Source organism: Macrosteles quadrilineatus, unplaced genomic scaffold (assembly GCF_028750875.1).
Source record: "Macrosteles quadrilineatus isolate MER2022 unplaced genomic scaffold, UCM_ALF_1.0 Scaffold_6__1_contigs__length_79288215, whole genome shotgun sequence".
Taxonomy (NCBI): Eukaryota; Metazoa; Arthropoda; class Insecta; order Hemiptera; family Cicadellidae; genus Macrosteles; species Macrosteles quadrilineatus.
In genome coordinates, this window is record NW_026542599.1 from 30,027,176 (window position 1) to 30,044,757 (window position 17,582).

Below are 17,582 nucleotides of genomic sequence, written 5' to 3' on the forward strand. Positions count from 1 at the left end.
TTGTGTTATTTTACTGTTAAGGCGAAGGAAATATTACTTATCAAATTGTTATTTTTATTAGGATTTTATAAGCTATCTTGTATTTATTAAATATAAAATATAAAAAAAATGATTGCAGGGTTACGTTTTTGTAAAGATGGCTTTATGCCAGGGTTTATTAAAAAAATCCGTAATGATTAGGTAAGTTAATGTAATAAGTTGATATTATTAAAGATTTGATGTACTTATATATAACTTATATACAACATTTTATACCAATCAAATGAAGCCAATTCTTGCTTGGAACCATTAGATAAAATCTCATATTACCTATACGGAACTATAACTATTACTAGCAGAATTATAACTTTAAATTTTAATGTACAGTATTTTGATTTCATTTTGAAATTTCTTTATTTTCAACCTCAAGGCGGAATGTATAAGAAATAAGTACAAGATATTGCTTAACCAGTGTAAAAAGTAGTTTGTCGATATAAATCAGTTTTTACACAAACTATATTACAATTTCTGGCATAAAAGTGTTTATAATATTCTTTTTTTCTTCCTTGTAAGATGTCAATTTCATCAAGGATACAGGAAATGATTGTAACGAAGATATAGCTTTTTTAACCATCCACATATTCATTGTTAGGTTAATTACAATTCAACATCTAAAAATTTTCTGGAAAACTAGGAATACCAATTTCATGTTGAATACAAATCAAGCTTTGATAAACAACTTGAATTCCGGCCCATTTATTTTCTATCAACAAACTAGCTCTGCATCAAAATGAAATCGTACTTGGATTGGCATATTGAATTAGAATAGATGGAAAATCAATCTTCTCACAACCAAGTTCAACCCCTTCATTTCTCCAATGTTTCTTTTCTAAGTTTGAATAATTTCAATGAATCCCTTTTTAAAAAATTTGACTTGGAACTGTTTATTTTATTTTATGAGAATTATTTGAACGAAAGGTCGTCCAGTGGTCGAAACTCGACCAAAAATATGTAATGTACTCACTTCTCTATTTTCACCCCACACTGTAAATAAAACATGTGATTGGAGTTTCTTCCATTTGTTTTGATTTTCTGTTTATATTTCGTTGTTATTTCGTCACCAGCATGGCAACGCATAAAATCCATGTTAATTTTTTCAAATTTTCAAACTCATTTTTTGTGCTTATCTTTGAGCCTATTTAAATTTATAAAGGGATTCTGCACACCTACAGGAAAATTGCTTTCTAACGGTATGCGCAGATTTACCCCACGATGCACACAAGCTGAGAAAAAAGGTTTTAAAGAAACATGCTTGCCTATTAATATATAGATAGATACCGTATATAATATTTTGTATTATATACTGATAAGATTAAAGTAGGTTGCCAAAATCTATGAGGTGCATTAAAACACTGAAGTTTAACTTTACCAAAACTATATCATTGTATCATTGTATGGATTTTTAAAAAGTTCCAAAATATTATTTAATTGATAGCTTAAATTTAGTTTAAAACAAATAGTTAAATTTAAGTTGTGTTATACTTTTACCTGCTGTATGTGAATAAAATTAATCTCAGCTTTAGAATTAATATAATGGTAGGGTTAAATAATTGTACATTATTTATTATAATTGTCACTGTCATGTATACCACATACTATCAAATTATTCAAAGTGTTTACATTTTGAAACTTTGCCTTATTAAGAGCCCAAGCTAAATTTTTTTAGCGAATTTCCCATATAGGGAATAAACTATTACCGTAGGTCTCACGGTAAGGCTTGGACCCGGGATCGATTTACTTTTTTATTTTGATGTCCCTAGAAGCCAAAAACACCATCCGTTCAAATTCATACAGTATATATATGTTTGTCCGTTAGCACGATAAATCAAGCAAAAATGATCCGATTTTGATTAAATTTTGTACAAACGTGAAAAATTACGTTTATTCGAACGAGTTCGCAAACCAGCATGATCGGACCATGGGAACGGGGTATTATGGGGGGATTTATGGGGTAAAAATTGGGTTTTCTCGTTTTTGACCCTCTAAACAACAAATTTCCCAAATTTCCTATAGACCATTTTGAAGAGCTTGAAAAAAATATTTTAGTATATTGAAGTGTTTTTGTATGGTTTTTGGTTACGAAGGAAATTGTAAATAAAAAATTATTCTTATGGAAAATAAATAAACTGTTGTAGTTTGCCTGTTTGTGGATATATTTGTATCAAACTTGGCAAATCTATTTATTTATACTAAGCTATTAATATTTTACTAAAAAACACACTTAATTACCCTCCCTGTAGGTAGGCAGCAAACCTTGGTACTCGTTAAACCTAATGTTATTTGAATAGATTTAATTGAAAATCAAATCAGGCAAATGGAAATTTGCTTCGTTTGCAGGTTTTCTGCAGTGGGGGTATTACCATTTCCACCAAACACTTTTAGCAAGAACAATAAAATTGATGTACAATACTTAAAACTTTATTATTACCTGAATCCATCACAATTTGTTTTTGTTGAAGAGGTTTGTTTGTAGTTCAGGGGATTGAGTAAAGGGGGGTTGTTTGGAAAGGGTAAAGATTTTATGGGACAACTTTATTTGGTAATCAAGGTTTTATGTTTTCGTCCTGGCTGCAATTCATAAACTTTTGCTTAGTGTGTACAACCTTTGACTATAATAAGTTAGGAAGTAGAGTTTTAGTCACTAGCGCATTCTATGACTGGCTCATACAAATACGTAAATTTTTAACAAAAAACAGCTGGACTAGCCTATATAGATTGGACGTCTACTTCAGTATCCAATAGTCAAGGAGGTACGAGGGAAAGTTATTTGATTCAACTTGAGTAATGTAATTATCAAATGTTTTAGTAGGATTATCAACTGTTTAATATTTATTGTTTTTATTCACTATCTCAATATTTAGAAGGCTAAAAATTATCTTTAACATAATCAATTAGCAATCTTTGACCAAGTTGCTGTATGTATTTTGTTACTTCCGAACAATTAAATTTTCTACTGAATTAATCCCGTCCTAGTTATCTTTAAACAGGGAATTAGGTTATTTTAAATCTAGGCCTAATATAAACTTATCAATAAACTGTATAGTTATTTTTAAATTCTGTTCAAATTACAGTTGCTTTTATTAGGTTCAATAACAAGGTTTTATTACATTTTAGGTTCATTGGGTGGAAACATCATGTTCTAAATTTCTACAAATAGCAATTAAGGGACCAATCATGGTATTCAGTAGTTCTCTATTAGTCCTAGTTTCACTGGTTTCTATTGCTTCATTAATGTATACACGCAGTTTTTTTGTAATTAGAGTGTTATAACATAATACTCAATTCAGCATTAGTAATTAGGCTATTTATCTTTTTAATCAAAGGTAAACCAAATTACCTTTTAATTTAAACCCAAGATTAAGAGAAAATGAATTATACTAGTTTTTTTTATACCCTTCTGACATCATTCCGCATTGATAAATTAACAGAATTTGATTTCTATTTTTATTTATATCAATTAAATGTTAGTAACTTTTATCATGTTTAATATCATAATATGATGATAAGACCGTTATGGAATTTTGTCGTTGTCGTCCTTCAACAATAAATTGTAAAGAATCCAGGAAACAGTACACTTCTAAATGTGTATCTAATCAAAGTCCCACATCACATCATGCTGCAGCCAATGATATTTCTATCAATGGCTGTAATAAATGTTCGATATAATCCTACTTGAGCTGGCTAGCCCTAGCCCTAATCTGTCCATTGTAGACCTTAATCAGCCAGGCCACAATGCTCAACCTAGTCCCTCTGGAATTTGTGTCAATATTTGTTGTACAGTATCAGACTGGAGAATGTGATTGATAATTCAAGATTTATGGCAAACCTCCTGAATATCAGATGTAATATTTTCCTTGTTAAACACACCTATCAGCATAGTTAATTTTTGTGTGCGAATAACAAAGGTCCAAGAATAGAACCTTGCGGAACTCCATGTTTGATGTTTATTATTTTTGAGTTATGTTTTAAGATTTTACTTGTTGTTTCAGACACAATCTCAACATACTGTCTTCTATTAGAGAGATATGATTCAAACCAATCTATATAACAATCTGTTATACCCAGATTTTGCAATTTATTTAAAAGTATTTTGTATGAGGTACTGTCAAAAGCTTTTGTAAGGTCCATAAAAATACCAACTACTTTGTTTCCTTTATCAACTGCGTCAATTATAGTGTCTGTAAAATCCATTAAAGTAGTAGTTATAGACTTGCCTTTTCGAAACCCATGTTGCTCATCATCAAAGAAATCATTATTTACCAAATGATCCGGTTTATCAAATGACACGGTTGTACATTACTCTTTCATATATTTTAGATATGGAAGTCAACAAGGACACATGTTGATAATTTTGATAATTTTTCATTGGATTTATTTCAAATGGTCATTACCAAACATTGACTTTGGTCACATGGCAATATTTTTAATACTTTTAGTCTTATCAGTTGTATAGAGCTAAAGTGACTTAACTTGTCTGCGACCAATTGAGTGAGGCAGTTAGTGATTTGTGATAATTAAGTTTGTCCGTTCGAGTTTGCATCTAAAAGCCTATCAAACTCAAGTCAATTAAAGGATATTTGCTAAAAAATATTTTTGTTGTGCAGTATACTCTTGGTAATTCAAACACTTGATATAATCAAAACTTACAATAATTCAAAATAATAGCTCATTTTGTAGGGAAGTACTTAATATTTTGAAGTTTTACCTTGCAATAAGTATTTCAAATTCAACCAGAGGGCAAGCCAATTTGGAAACAGTTCAAAGTTTCATCCAAAAAACACTGTATAATTCGAAAGGAGGGATTCCTTCTTGGCATAATGCTATTGATTGTTGCGTCCATTGATGACGCAACAATCAATAGCAAAAAGCAAACAAAATAACAGATTTTTTTACCAGCTAAAAATAAGCAGTTTTTTGTTGTAAAGTACCAAACTAAAATAGGTAAGCGGTTAATTTTGTAGCGTTCCGTACGGTACCTTAGCCTACAAAATACAGTGTTAAAAAAATGAACATTTTTAAATTCAAATGGTTTATTTTTATCCCGATATATCAAACCACTTGATAATTTAAAACTCTTGATAAATTCAGATTTATTTGCTTGACCCATCAATTTTGAATTATGAAGAGTCTATTAAGGATTGATAGGCAGTCTATGAATTATATTTCTTTTTAAGCTACTATTTTGTAAAGACTTTTTTAAGCCTACTTTTTCATACCAGCACTCTAAGTACATATCAGCACAATAACAATAATACACACTACAAATAATACATTATGTAGCTTGTCTAGTGATAAGTAAGAGGGACTTCTGTTCTTTCCTGTAGCCCTGGGTTCAAGGTTCAAATCCTGCCAATGACCGATGGATTTTAGCCTTGTGGTAATGTCGTGATTCGCTTGGAGCCTTCTTAAGCTGTAGGTCTTTCTCTGTATTAGAGTACTCTCTCTCAAGTCGATAAATTGTAGAAGCACAATAAGATATTACATTGCACAAGAATTATATTCTTTAGTCAGTCTCTTATTGAAAACACAATTTTCAATAGCAACTAAATACATTTAGGAAACAATTATATACATTTCATAGTACCCTATACTGGCCAGTTATGTAAAATGTCCTTACGTTCTTTAATGTTTTGTGTTTTACGTTACTGTTTGCGTGTGGACCGAGAATATGAAATTGAATGATGCGACATTTTAATTGTAGCCTGATGAGATTTTGATTTTAAAACCGGTAGCTATTTAGACAGTTGGATCAAATTGAACCATTCAGTAAGTGATTCTGGGTCACTAAGTGCCATGTAGCTATATAAAACTTGAAAAATCTCAAACTGGTATCCTTTGAAGAGTGAGTTAGCATGCTGGATGGTTTTAAACTCTATCTGCTACAAATACTGTATTTTTAGTTGGCAACATCAATTTTTATCCATCATCAAGTAAATGCAATATGATCCTCAAAGTGTCTTAAGAATTACTTAGTAGCAATTAACATATAAAAATTGATATTATATTTACATAAAATATTAAAAGTGAAGTTTACTAACCTTTTGTATACTTTTTGTAAAATTCAAACAACAATTTACAGCAGTGATTGTGGTATATGCAAATAACAGCGTTCAATGCTGTATTTGAGAATGAAGTTTTCAGATTCGTCATACAAATAGCATCCTCTTGACCTGTTTTGTAGAATGTTGTATGATTAAGTAATATGGAAAACATTAGTGAAATGGGACGGTGTACAAACATAACTGTGCAGGCCAGCTAACGCAGCTTAGTTATTCATATGTAAAAGGTCAAACGGAAATCTCTTTTTGGAGAAATACTTGTTATGTGTTATGTCATTGTATGAATGTTGCATTGAAATCAAAATAATTTGAACTTTTATTATTGCTAGTGGCCTTTTTGTTTGTTAGGGTTTAGGGTTTACAGACGTACAGAATAACTTAGTTTAGGAATCGCTTGGTAACTCTAGAATATATTTGCATATTTGATAACGCACTTCATGCACAGTTACAATCATGTTACTTGTCTTATAAAATGTAGAAAATCTGTACTGCCCAGATTAGTATATTAATCTTCAATGCAATGATAAGATTAAAAGTGTATTACTAGTGAACACTTATGACAAATTCTGTTGTCAAACCTTAAGATACATCTTGATGTTATAATCAAAATTCTAATTAATTATCGTAAGATTTACAATGAAGAAAAACAGAAACAGTTCTCGTTGGCTCAGGGACTTTTCGATTTTGGTTTCTGAACCTTTAATTTAAGGTTGGATGGGTCTAACTACTGATTCAGGGCTTCATAACATGGCTAAAAGATTTTGATGGTTTGCTATATTTGAACTTAAGCCTTTGGAACAGAAGCTCTATGGTGTCCTAACCAATTGACTAGCTGAGCCCCCATAAAGGTGTACTTTGTAGTAACTGAGTGTGTAGAAGGTATAACATAAGGCTACCCTAACCAATTGACTAGCTGAGCCCCCATAAAGGTGTACTTTGTAGTAACTGAGTGTGTAGAAGGTATAACATAAGGCTACCCTAACCAATTGACTAGCTGAGCCCCCATAAAGGTGTACTTTGTAGTAACTGAGTGTGTAGAAGGTATAACATAAGGCTACCCTAACCAATTGACTAGCTGAGCCCCCATAAAGGTGTACTTTGTAGTAACTGAGTGTGTAGAAGGTATAACATAAGGCTACCCTAACCAATTGACTAGCTGAGCCCCCATAAAGGTGTACTTTGTAGTAACTGAGTGTGTAGAAGGTATAACATAAGGCTACCCTAACCAATTGACTAGCTGAGCCCCCATAAAGGCGTACTTTGTAGTAACTGAGTGTGTAGAAGGTATAACATAAGGCTACCCTAACCAATTGACTAGCTGAGCCCCCATAAAGGTGTACTTTGTAGTAACTGAGTGTGTAGAAGGTATAACATAAGGCTACCCTAACCAATTGACTAGCTGAGCCCCCATAAAGGTGTACTTTGTAGTAACTGAGTGTGTAGAAGGTATAACATAAGGCTACCCTAACCAATTGACTAGCTGAGCCCCCATAAGCTGTTGTAAATTCGATTGTAGCAATCGCATGGATACAAATCATTTATCGATCGATTTATATAGACCAAGTGACTGAAACACTTACTAAACAGTTGCCTATTTACATTAGCAGAATTGAACACGAGCTGGAAGTCGTTTTGAGAGGTTTTCTTTACATGAAACGATTTTTTGTTTTCTAACTTAGTTTCTTAAATAATGCAATATGACGAAAAATATAGTTCATCACACAGGCAAAAAGTGTTTTTTCAACCCTCGCTCATTTTCTGACCTCCGCTTCGCCTCGATTGTAAAACTGGAGCTGGGGTCGAAAAGAGTCACTTTACGCCCTAGCGATGAAATATACTATTATTACCTAAATAGTAATAGCAATCTTCCAAAAACTCTGTCTGTTTTCCTTAACATCACTATAAAAAAATATTATTAACACTGTCATCATTGTAATTACAGGGAAGTTTAATGAATGTTACAATTACTGATGCAAATAGGTGAAATTAACTAAGTGATGGTATTTAATTATCTTAAGTCATACAACGTAATGAATTGATTGCAATATAAAACACTATTGATTAAACTGAAGGTGATAGAGTGAATGTAAGATTCATTAAATATTCAGTTCGTTGAAAACCTTGCTTGAATAGAACTATTGTGTTGGCAATTATCATTATGGAAGGAAAATACATTTTGTTCAGTGTCAGTCTCTCTGAATTTAAGGGTTTTATTATTAGCCTAATTAGTTTTTTTAACCAAGCACATTTGGTAAAATACCCCCGCCGCAGCAAACCTGCAGACTAAGCGAATTTTCATCTATGTGGCTGGAATTCCACTAAATTACTCCCTTAAAATTATCAGATTTATTTCCTATTTAAATATCATAAATTTTAATGAGTACTTAGGTTTGCAGCTTCAGGGAAGACAATAGGGTTTTGTTTTTTTAAATATTGATAGCTTAGTACAAAGCAAAAAAATTTCAAAATTTCATTAAAATTTGTCCATAGACAAGCAAGCTACAACAGTTTATTCTCCATAAGAATAACATAATAATTTTAAATTTACACTTTTTTGGGATTTTTTCGGTGACTGTCAGGAATACAACAATGCTTCAATATACTAAATTATTTGTTTTTTTAGTTTTACAAAATGGTTTGGAAGGAAATTGCTAGGCTGTGCCTCGCTTGTAAAACACGATTGCGTACCAAAAAGAGCCACTGTCGCTTCTAGAGATGAAAACTACTAATATACAGTATAATTGTAGATTGTGTGTATTTTTTTTTTTTTTTTAGAGGTTAGCGGGCCTCTTTTAACCTAGCATTTGCCCGTCCACATAGACTAAGCGCCCGTGCGTGGATCGTTTACAGCAAAGCAAAGAGTGAGCCGGTATAGTACAAAGGTGAACTGTACTGATACAATGTTATTGGCAGTGACCAGGATCCGAACCCACGATATCGCTGCCTTGGGCCCGAAGTCCGCGACGCTACCGACTGAGCCACCGACTCACTAAATAATAACAATGTTGTATAATGTTGTAGATATAAAATTTAACTTCAAAGTGGTTTGGTAAGTGAACTAATTTTGTAATATTCTGTTCGCAGTTAAGACTTGACACCGTAAAGCCAGCTCCAACTATTCAAGATTTTGACAAGAAACTAGCCGAAGCAGATGCCTACCTACAGATTCTTATTGATCAGAGCAAAGTAAGTATTCAACTATAAATGTAATTATATTGTGAATTTTTGTGATGAAAAGGCAGACAGCAATTTTATTTTGTATAATAGTATAGACATTCAGTCATCTAGACTGTAGAAAAATGTTTCTTTACTTGACTTATATTTTAGGCCTACCATTAACTTTTGTATACTGACGTTGACATCCCATCTATATGCATATGGACAAGATATAGCCAATTTTCTATTCAACGTGGACATAGTTAATGTGTCACGCACAGATAGGGCTGACATCTATAGTTCTATTTCCTTCCTTAGTTTTTTCCCTTAATGTCAATGCCAGAGGCATTTTTACACGAGACACAATGTACAGTGTACTGAAATAACACTTATAGGGAAAGCGGTCCAAACCCATGAGTGTTGTGGATGTGCTGGGAATCGAGCGAGTCCCATTTTGTTACTATAGTCCTCACCACCGTAACTTGAGGCAGCCCAAACTGACCTGCAGGGACATTTCTGACTGGTCCTGCACACCCCTTTACAGTCCTATTAGTGACACTTCTGTGCACTCCCTAGTTCAATACAGTAGAGTCCCGCAAACTCGGCACTCAATAACCCGGCAGTCTGGATAACTCGGCCATTACCTGGCTCAGAAAATTGGTGATTTTTGAGTCTGAGTTAAACATGGACTCAAGCCAGCTCAAGTCAAATCATTTTCAGCTCGTACAAATGATTTGTTGTACTATATCTGATGACTTAATACTAACTTGTAATATAAATATAAGTAAAAGAGGTAGTTAATAACCTTAAAAATTGTATTCTTCTTATCTTTAACATTAGTTTCCGATAACCGGGCATTTCACAAACTCGGCACCCTTCCAGTCCACATTACGCCGAGTTTGCGGGACTCTACTGTATTAACATTAATAAAATTATAATCTGATGTATTAATTTACTTCTTTACGTTAATCACATCAATTTAACAAACATATCTTTTTATGTCTTATCTAAAACGGAAAATTTTACAGTTTATACTTATGTTACTTGGTATTTTGTTAATAGCTCAAAAACCATAAAAATTGTTCGTTTTAGATGGGACGAAAACAGAAATGTTTGTAAAATCAATTTTATTAATCTAAAAGAGTAAATTTATATCTCAGATCATAATTTTATTAATGTTGATACTGAGCTAGGGCGTCCACGGAAGCGTTGCGGATTGTAAAAAGGTTGTGCGGGACCAGCCGGTAATGGCCCTGCATTTTGGGCTGCCTCAAGTAAAGGTGGCGAGGAGTATATGATAGTGTATTACGAGATATGTTACAGTTTACAATCATTTATTATTCTTTGGGTTTGGATTGGTTTAAAAGTTTGTGTATTTGATACAAATTAGTAATTTACACCTGCACGCTCTATCGGTGGCACAATTCAACTACTTATTTTTATTCCAATACTGGCAACAAATTTACATGAAATGACATCTTTATTTGAAATTCTGATTCTGATGTTGATATTCAGATTCTGATGTTGATATTGCGATTCTGATGTTGATATTGCGATTCTGATGTTGATATTCTGATTTTAATGTTTGTCTAGGCTCTGGAGCTGAGGATGGAAGGATTGTCCGATGCAGATGACAAAGTCAGATGTGAAGCAATATGGAACCATGCCAACGTAAGTTAGGGTTTACGACCAACCCAACTGTGACTGAATAACGATTGCTAACAATTGTGCAACAGTGATGGTTTATCTTTGTTGTGTGTTAGCCGTAGTGTATCATCTCTTTTACAACAGCTACGGTTGTTGTCCTGGAACTAAATGGACTAATAGTTTATTTAAACCGTATACGATATTTATTTATTTTATCAAATTTCCCAATGCTACAAACCAGTATTTACCAGTTACGTTTTAGGCCTATATTTAAGCACCGAGAAATTTTCATAGGGTTTTTGTCCTGATTGAGTAATTATAGTGTTCTCCTTCTAATTTGACCATTGCTAGTTTGATCTTGATTAAGATTGATTCTTGATTGAGATAATATTTCTCATTTAACTTTCAGTTAAATTATGTTATCTATGAAGGTCTATGTTAAACATGACCAGGGTTCGGACTGTATCCTTTAAAACATAAAAATGCCGATGCAGTAGAAAAAATAATTAATAGGTATAAAATAAAGTAGGAAAATATACAATATACTTAACAATATTTACAAATCAGCTGGTATTATTAGATTTGGCAACAACACACAGTCCTCATTGGCTCCTTCTAAGTCACGTGGTAAATAGGCTCCTCCCTCAACTCAAGACTCTCGTGGACCGTACTGTAGGTGCATATTTGAACACAAATATGAATTATGGATGAGTGTAGAATGGTGTAAGATTATTCTGTGTAGCTTTGTTACTGACTAAGATCAGCTGTTTCATCAGTCAGGATCATTAAAAAGTCCAATGATGAGGAACAGCTGGGTTCAGTTTCAAACCATTAAAACATACTGAATTTTCTCAGGATCGAACCGCCGACCTTATAATTGTTACGTGAACACTTTAACCCAAAATATTGATTGTAGACCCATGCCATCAAGAAAAATTAGCCTATGCAAAGTACATTTTAATAAACTGTTTCGTCTATTGTTTACAATGTGACTGCGGTTTAAAATTAAACTGAATGTTAGCAGCTGTTAAATATTATAATCCTCATTTTAATTCATTATAAAGAAAGTTTTTTTACCAGATCTAGACCTTTGAAATCAAAGGCTTAAGAGGTGAAACCCTCAATGAAATAGCGTTTTCATTTACCATTATATTTCTTCTTGATCAGCATTGTAAGTGTTATTAAATTTACGGAAAGTAAATAAAAGAAACGTCTTATAACACTTAAAACATATATTAACGCTTACTGTTACTCACAAGACGGTAAATATACAAAAAAGATGGTAAGTGGTAATCGATTTCCATTGGACACTCCAACCATCATCAGACCCAATAGGCGAATGACGTTATGACGTTGACGTGATAAATCTTTGCACAACTGTCATTCTTGGCTCGGTTGTCCGTTTGAGTTCAAATTTGCGGCATTATAATCTGCTAGTAAAGACGTTTAATGAGATGTACATGTCAACCTCTGCTTCTATTTAAGATTTCCTTCTGACTCCTTGCGGGACGTCCCCATGATATGACAGAAAATTGACATTTACTAAAAAAAGTAGATTTTTAGGTGTGGTGTTGATGTACCAAATCTTATTGATTTATCTGTTGTGGTTAAGAAAATATTTAACTGTCTTCGGACTTTATTACCACCCTGTATTTCCTTGCAAAAGCTCATAAGTTATAAAAAGACACCTAACAAAAGACATAAAATCGTATAAAAATAAATTTTTTTGGAGACAAATATGAAATTCCAGTCCTGGCCATGTTGTTTGCTTGCACAAACCGCTAGAAATAACCAAGGTGCAGAAAAATGTATTAGGTAAATTTGTACAATGCCGCCAATTGGCAAAGTTGCAGAATCTGTTTCTTTTCAAAACATATAATTTTGATGTTTATTCTTATACTATGGTGACACTTTAATTGTGCAACATCTTGATACCAAGACTCAGGATTTGAAGCAAATAAACGGTTGCGTACCCCATCTTCTGTCTTATCCCATTGATATTAATTCATGAGTGTAACTTGTCACTGCATTTGGCAGTGAGGTAGCCGTACTGCTAACCGACTAGTTTGTCGCATCTTCCCTGCGGCCGCTCGGTGTGATGTGTGACTCTCTCCCTGTTGTCTGACGGTAGCATGGTAGCTCAGAGTTAGCTTAGGCCACTGACGAATGTATAGTTTATGTTTTCCTACGTACATAGGTTCTAATCTTTACTTTTTTTACCTTTTCTTTGAAATGGCGACCATACAAAGTAGGTATTTTAAGCCAAGTATGAATGGAGATGAGTGTATGATGAGTGGCGCGATCTCGTAGTCTTGTTAGTGACTAAGGTCGACATATTCCTTAGACACAGCTGTTAATTAATAGCCCATACAGCTAATGGCGACCAAGCTGTATGTGTGCAATCCAAATTTACCAATGTGTGACGACATTAGTGAGTTTGTTTGGGATTGCACACATCACTTGTTTTGCTTCTTTTTACATTATCATAGAGGAGGAGGATATGGATTTATCTTTTTTGGCTTTTATTTTGGTTTTGTGGATCTTCAGGATAAAATAATAAGGGATAAAAGTTATAAAATTACATATAGGTAATATAAAACAATTATTAATAGGGAAATAATAAAGTACCCCATTCTCATTGGATTAGATGGTGGATAGTAATCATACAACCCAAAATTAGTTATCTTAAATCTTCAGATACTATCTAAGGATGAATATAAACAAGGTACATAATCTGGTTATATATTTACATTATTGTCTTGGAGAGCAATAAATGCATTTACACATTTTTATCACCTATTTATACAAATTAAAGGGTAAAAGCAAAGAATCCTTTTGTTGTAGGTATGTAAAACCTAATATTATCTTTTACAACCTTGTTTTTTTCACCTGTTGTACTGTCAAGCAAACTGTTAGGTTTGAAACCGTGGTCATTTAACCAAGAAATGCATTTGGGTTTTATAACATAAATCATACAGTAAAATAAAGTTGTAACAACCTTACTTGAAGATGAACCTAAATGTTGTAATATTATGTTTTTACATGTGATTTAAAAAATATTTGAATCAGGCTGAATTTTTAATTGTTTTGGTAATTGTTTGTTATACATTTTTGTAGTAACTTGAACCCTGTGTTTCAGAATATGCTGGAGCAGGTGAAACACACCATTGTTCTCCTACAGATAGCCAAGGTACATAAAAGTGTCCTCCAATCCAGAGTATCTTACCAAATTGTCACATTCATTGAGAGTTGATTAGTTAACAACGCTGCAAGCGACAAAAGTGAATATTTTCAGAAAACACAACGTTCTGGCCATGCCAATTCTAACACAGCCAATTTTTGTGCATTCAATCGCTTGTAAAAGTGTTGCCAACCTATGTATTTTGAAAAGCAAAATATCCCAATCAATAGGAAATGTAATTTGCATTGACCTTTTAAAATCTTAATTTTACAAAATATGTCGTTTGCAACGTTGTTCAGCGGAGATATTCAATATTGTTAGTCAATAAGTAATGTATGGGATAATGCATGTTCATTACCGTGAGTATGACTTAGTTTAGCCATCAGATTAAATATGACGGTTGTCCACAAATTAAGATCCGCATGAAGCCCCTGTCAGCTCCCAAGGAGTAGATGAAGTGAAGAACGCGACGTTGGTACCAGATTTGAACTAGCTGACTTGTAATTTCAGTTATTTAATCTTAAATGTGATGTTAGTCTAAAGGCTAGTACTCCAGCAAAAATTGATCTGTATCGTAAAGGTTACATGCGACTTATTCACCAATGTAAATTAACTTATAATACAACGATGTATCCAAAAAAGATTAGCTATTTCATATCTGGTTGAAGCCTCCAACTAGCACAAGTAGCTAAATGAACTAGGTCAAATCTACAACCAGCGTCGTAATTTTTACTATTCAAAAATATTTATGCTTCCTTGACTACTATTTTTAACCGGTTATTTATGACATATGCAACTATTAGTCTTGTCGTAGTAGCTACAATAACATTGTGAGGGGAAATCAACACTTACGCTAAGTATAGTCAACGTCACATAGACATAGAAGTAGACATATTTCATTTACACAAAACGTTCTTTATAATGTACAATTCATTTAAAAGATACACATTCATACATAGTTCTGTGAGCAGTGTATGTGGGAAGGGTGTCTACCTCTATTGAACCCATTGCCAGTTGATCAGAGTGTACGGAGACATAACTAATGTCATGAGAAAGTGACATAGGGTGCAGGCAAAAGGCCATACACATTTGCATAGAGTATCAGTGTTTTTAAGAATTCCAGATTTACTGTTATCTGTATTTGTCTTACGAGACATCCTTGTCTGTTCGGCAATGTCCCAACCAGACACACTATTGGTAGCCGCATACAGAACTACCCTAACTTTGATCACTGCCTCAAACGAATCTGATGAACGAACACATCTGGCCTACATCCAGCAAAACATTGGTCCTGCACATTTTTATGACCATATCCAAACCACCTTCACTTAATTTCCACTTTTTCTATGTCCTAAACACTTTTATCCATTTACATCAGTCAACAGATTTAGGGGGTTTAACCCTAAGACTTAACAAACCTAATTACAGAACTTGATTCATACTTGGGGAGGAAGTGTAGATTTTTCACAACTTCATTATCAGCTACTACAGTGAAACTAATCAGCACAGTGGTAAGGATTGGCTAGCTGCTAGAATAATAGAGTAGGAAGTAAAGATTATTTTCTTATCTGCTTTTCTTACATTTTTTTATCTAGAAACCTCTAGTGCCCATCACCAGAAAGAAACTATTGGTCTGCATAGTGATCTAAAGACAATGATGAATCATTACAATAAAGTTACGTGGGCAAGCAACCCGTCTGATCCAGCAGTGTTTGGCTTAACCTATCAGTCCAAGACGCTAACACTGATTTCCGTGTTGATGCTGGTGATCTTGGTTAGCTAGTTTCACTGCGACGATACCTTTTTTTGGAGACCTTAATTTATGGACAACCCACGTATGTTGGGTGTCGTAATTTCACAAGGTATACTGCAAACTAACATTATTGCTACAGTAGAACCTCGATAGTTTGACACTTAGTGGACCAAGAGGGTGTAGAACAACGAAATGTCAAACTATAGGGTGTATATTGGGCAATTACACACAGGAAGTATTTAACACACGAGATAAAGCAAATAAATTCAATGAATAGTATAAAACTTGACAAAAAATAACAAACTTATCAACTTAAATCTCTACTGTACATTCTTTGTCTTCTTACTGTATAAAATAGTTTTTAATATTCAACTGCTTTTCACTTTGGATTTAGAAACAAATGTTAATTGATGGGATAGTTAAAGTATAGAGTTTTTGCGTTTATGAAAATAATAATAAGGCTCTAGTTATGGACCGTGTCGAATCCGTCATTGCCTGCTGCCGACATGTCATGTCATCATGGCCCGTGACCAACAATAGGGGGTGTCAAACTATCGAGGTACTGTAATTTGAAAGATCTATGTCTGTAGTTTTCATTGTGGGAATTGTTTTACAACTCCTTCCATTATGGACCTCATTCTGGATCTGGTTTTGTTCCAGAACACAGCTTTTCCAGTCAATGGAACTTACCAGCCTGTCTCAGTGCCTGATTCCTCGCCTAAAGCCATTTCTCCAGGTAACTATGCAATCTGTTATTAGCTTGCTTCGAAATACAAAAATATAATTTGTAATGAGTAATTTGATATTTTGTTAAATTCCATTTTGTAGCCCCTGAACTGCTTAGTATAGACTAAATTAAAACATACCGGTACCTCGTCTTGCAGTTCAAATAGTGTGATTTTTAATCCACTACATGTTTCACCATGTTGGCATTTTCAAGTGGTACACAGAAACATTGAAACATTATAATATCCGAATTGACGAGTCCAATTTGTATCCGTTTGTATCCATAGAATATGGTAGCAATCTACACTACACCCTGAAAAACGAATTGAAGAAACATAACATAACTTTAGTTCACAAAACTTTGAGTAAATTAGAAAGCCTCTTAAATCCACAAACTACCAAAACAACTCATTCCAACAGCCTTGAGGACACTGGAGTATATAAACTATCTTGCAGCGACTGCCCTAAAATATATATGGGACAAACAGGTCGTTCGTTCAAGAAAAGGTTTAACGAACACCTTCCTAAACCTAAATTGAGAACTCAACACCAAGTTCGCTGAACACCTGATTAACGAAAACCACAACGTTAATAGCTGCAATGATAGCCTAAATATTTTACACAAATGTACCAAAGGCTCCTTAATGAATGTTCTAGAAAGTCCAGAAATCTACAAAGCAACAAAAAAAAATCCTCACGACATTTGAAATGAAAAACTAAATTTTGGCCTTAACATAATATTTGATAGGATTGAAGGCATTGATAACAGAAGCGCTCACAATCAGCTGTTTCACCCCCTCCAAGGTCAATGTCGACAGACAGGAATCGGTTAGTTGCATTGTGTCCGTCACCGCGATACCTATGGCCGACCGCGCATTCATTTTTGTAAATAGTTTGTGTCCATGTTCGTGTTTATATGTTAAATGTACTATTGTGTATTGACAATGACAAGATGTCCCAATATTTTTAAGAGGCAAGAGGCTCGACAATGAATCCTTGATGTTTCAAAACTAGTCGCCGT

At 33.6% G+C, this 17,582-nt stretch overlaps 1 protein-coding gene across 2 annotated transcripts in view; it reads left to right on the plus strand.

Annotated features, from left to right (window-relative positions):
• LOC128996448 (oxysterol-binding protein-related protein 9) overlaps nucleotides 1–17,582 on the plus strand; it is a 115,705-nt gene that overhangs the window by 26,685 nt on the left and 71,438 nt on the right. For both annotated transcript variants that reach the window (XM_054421781.1, XM_054421782.1), the window contains exons 3-6: nucleotides 9,183–9,284; nucleotides 10,848–10,925; nucleotides 14,041–14,091; nucleotides 16,496–16,571. In XM_054421781.1, the coding sequence (XP_054277756.1) occupies nucleotides 9,183–9,284; nucleotides 10,848–10,925; nucleotides 14,041–14,091; nucleotides 16,496–16,571 (307 nt within the window). The remainder of the gene's footprint in view (nucleotides 1–9,182; nucleotides 9,285–10,847; nucleotides 10,926–14,040; nucleotides 14,092–16,495; nucleotides 16,572–17,582) is intronic.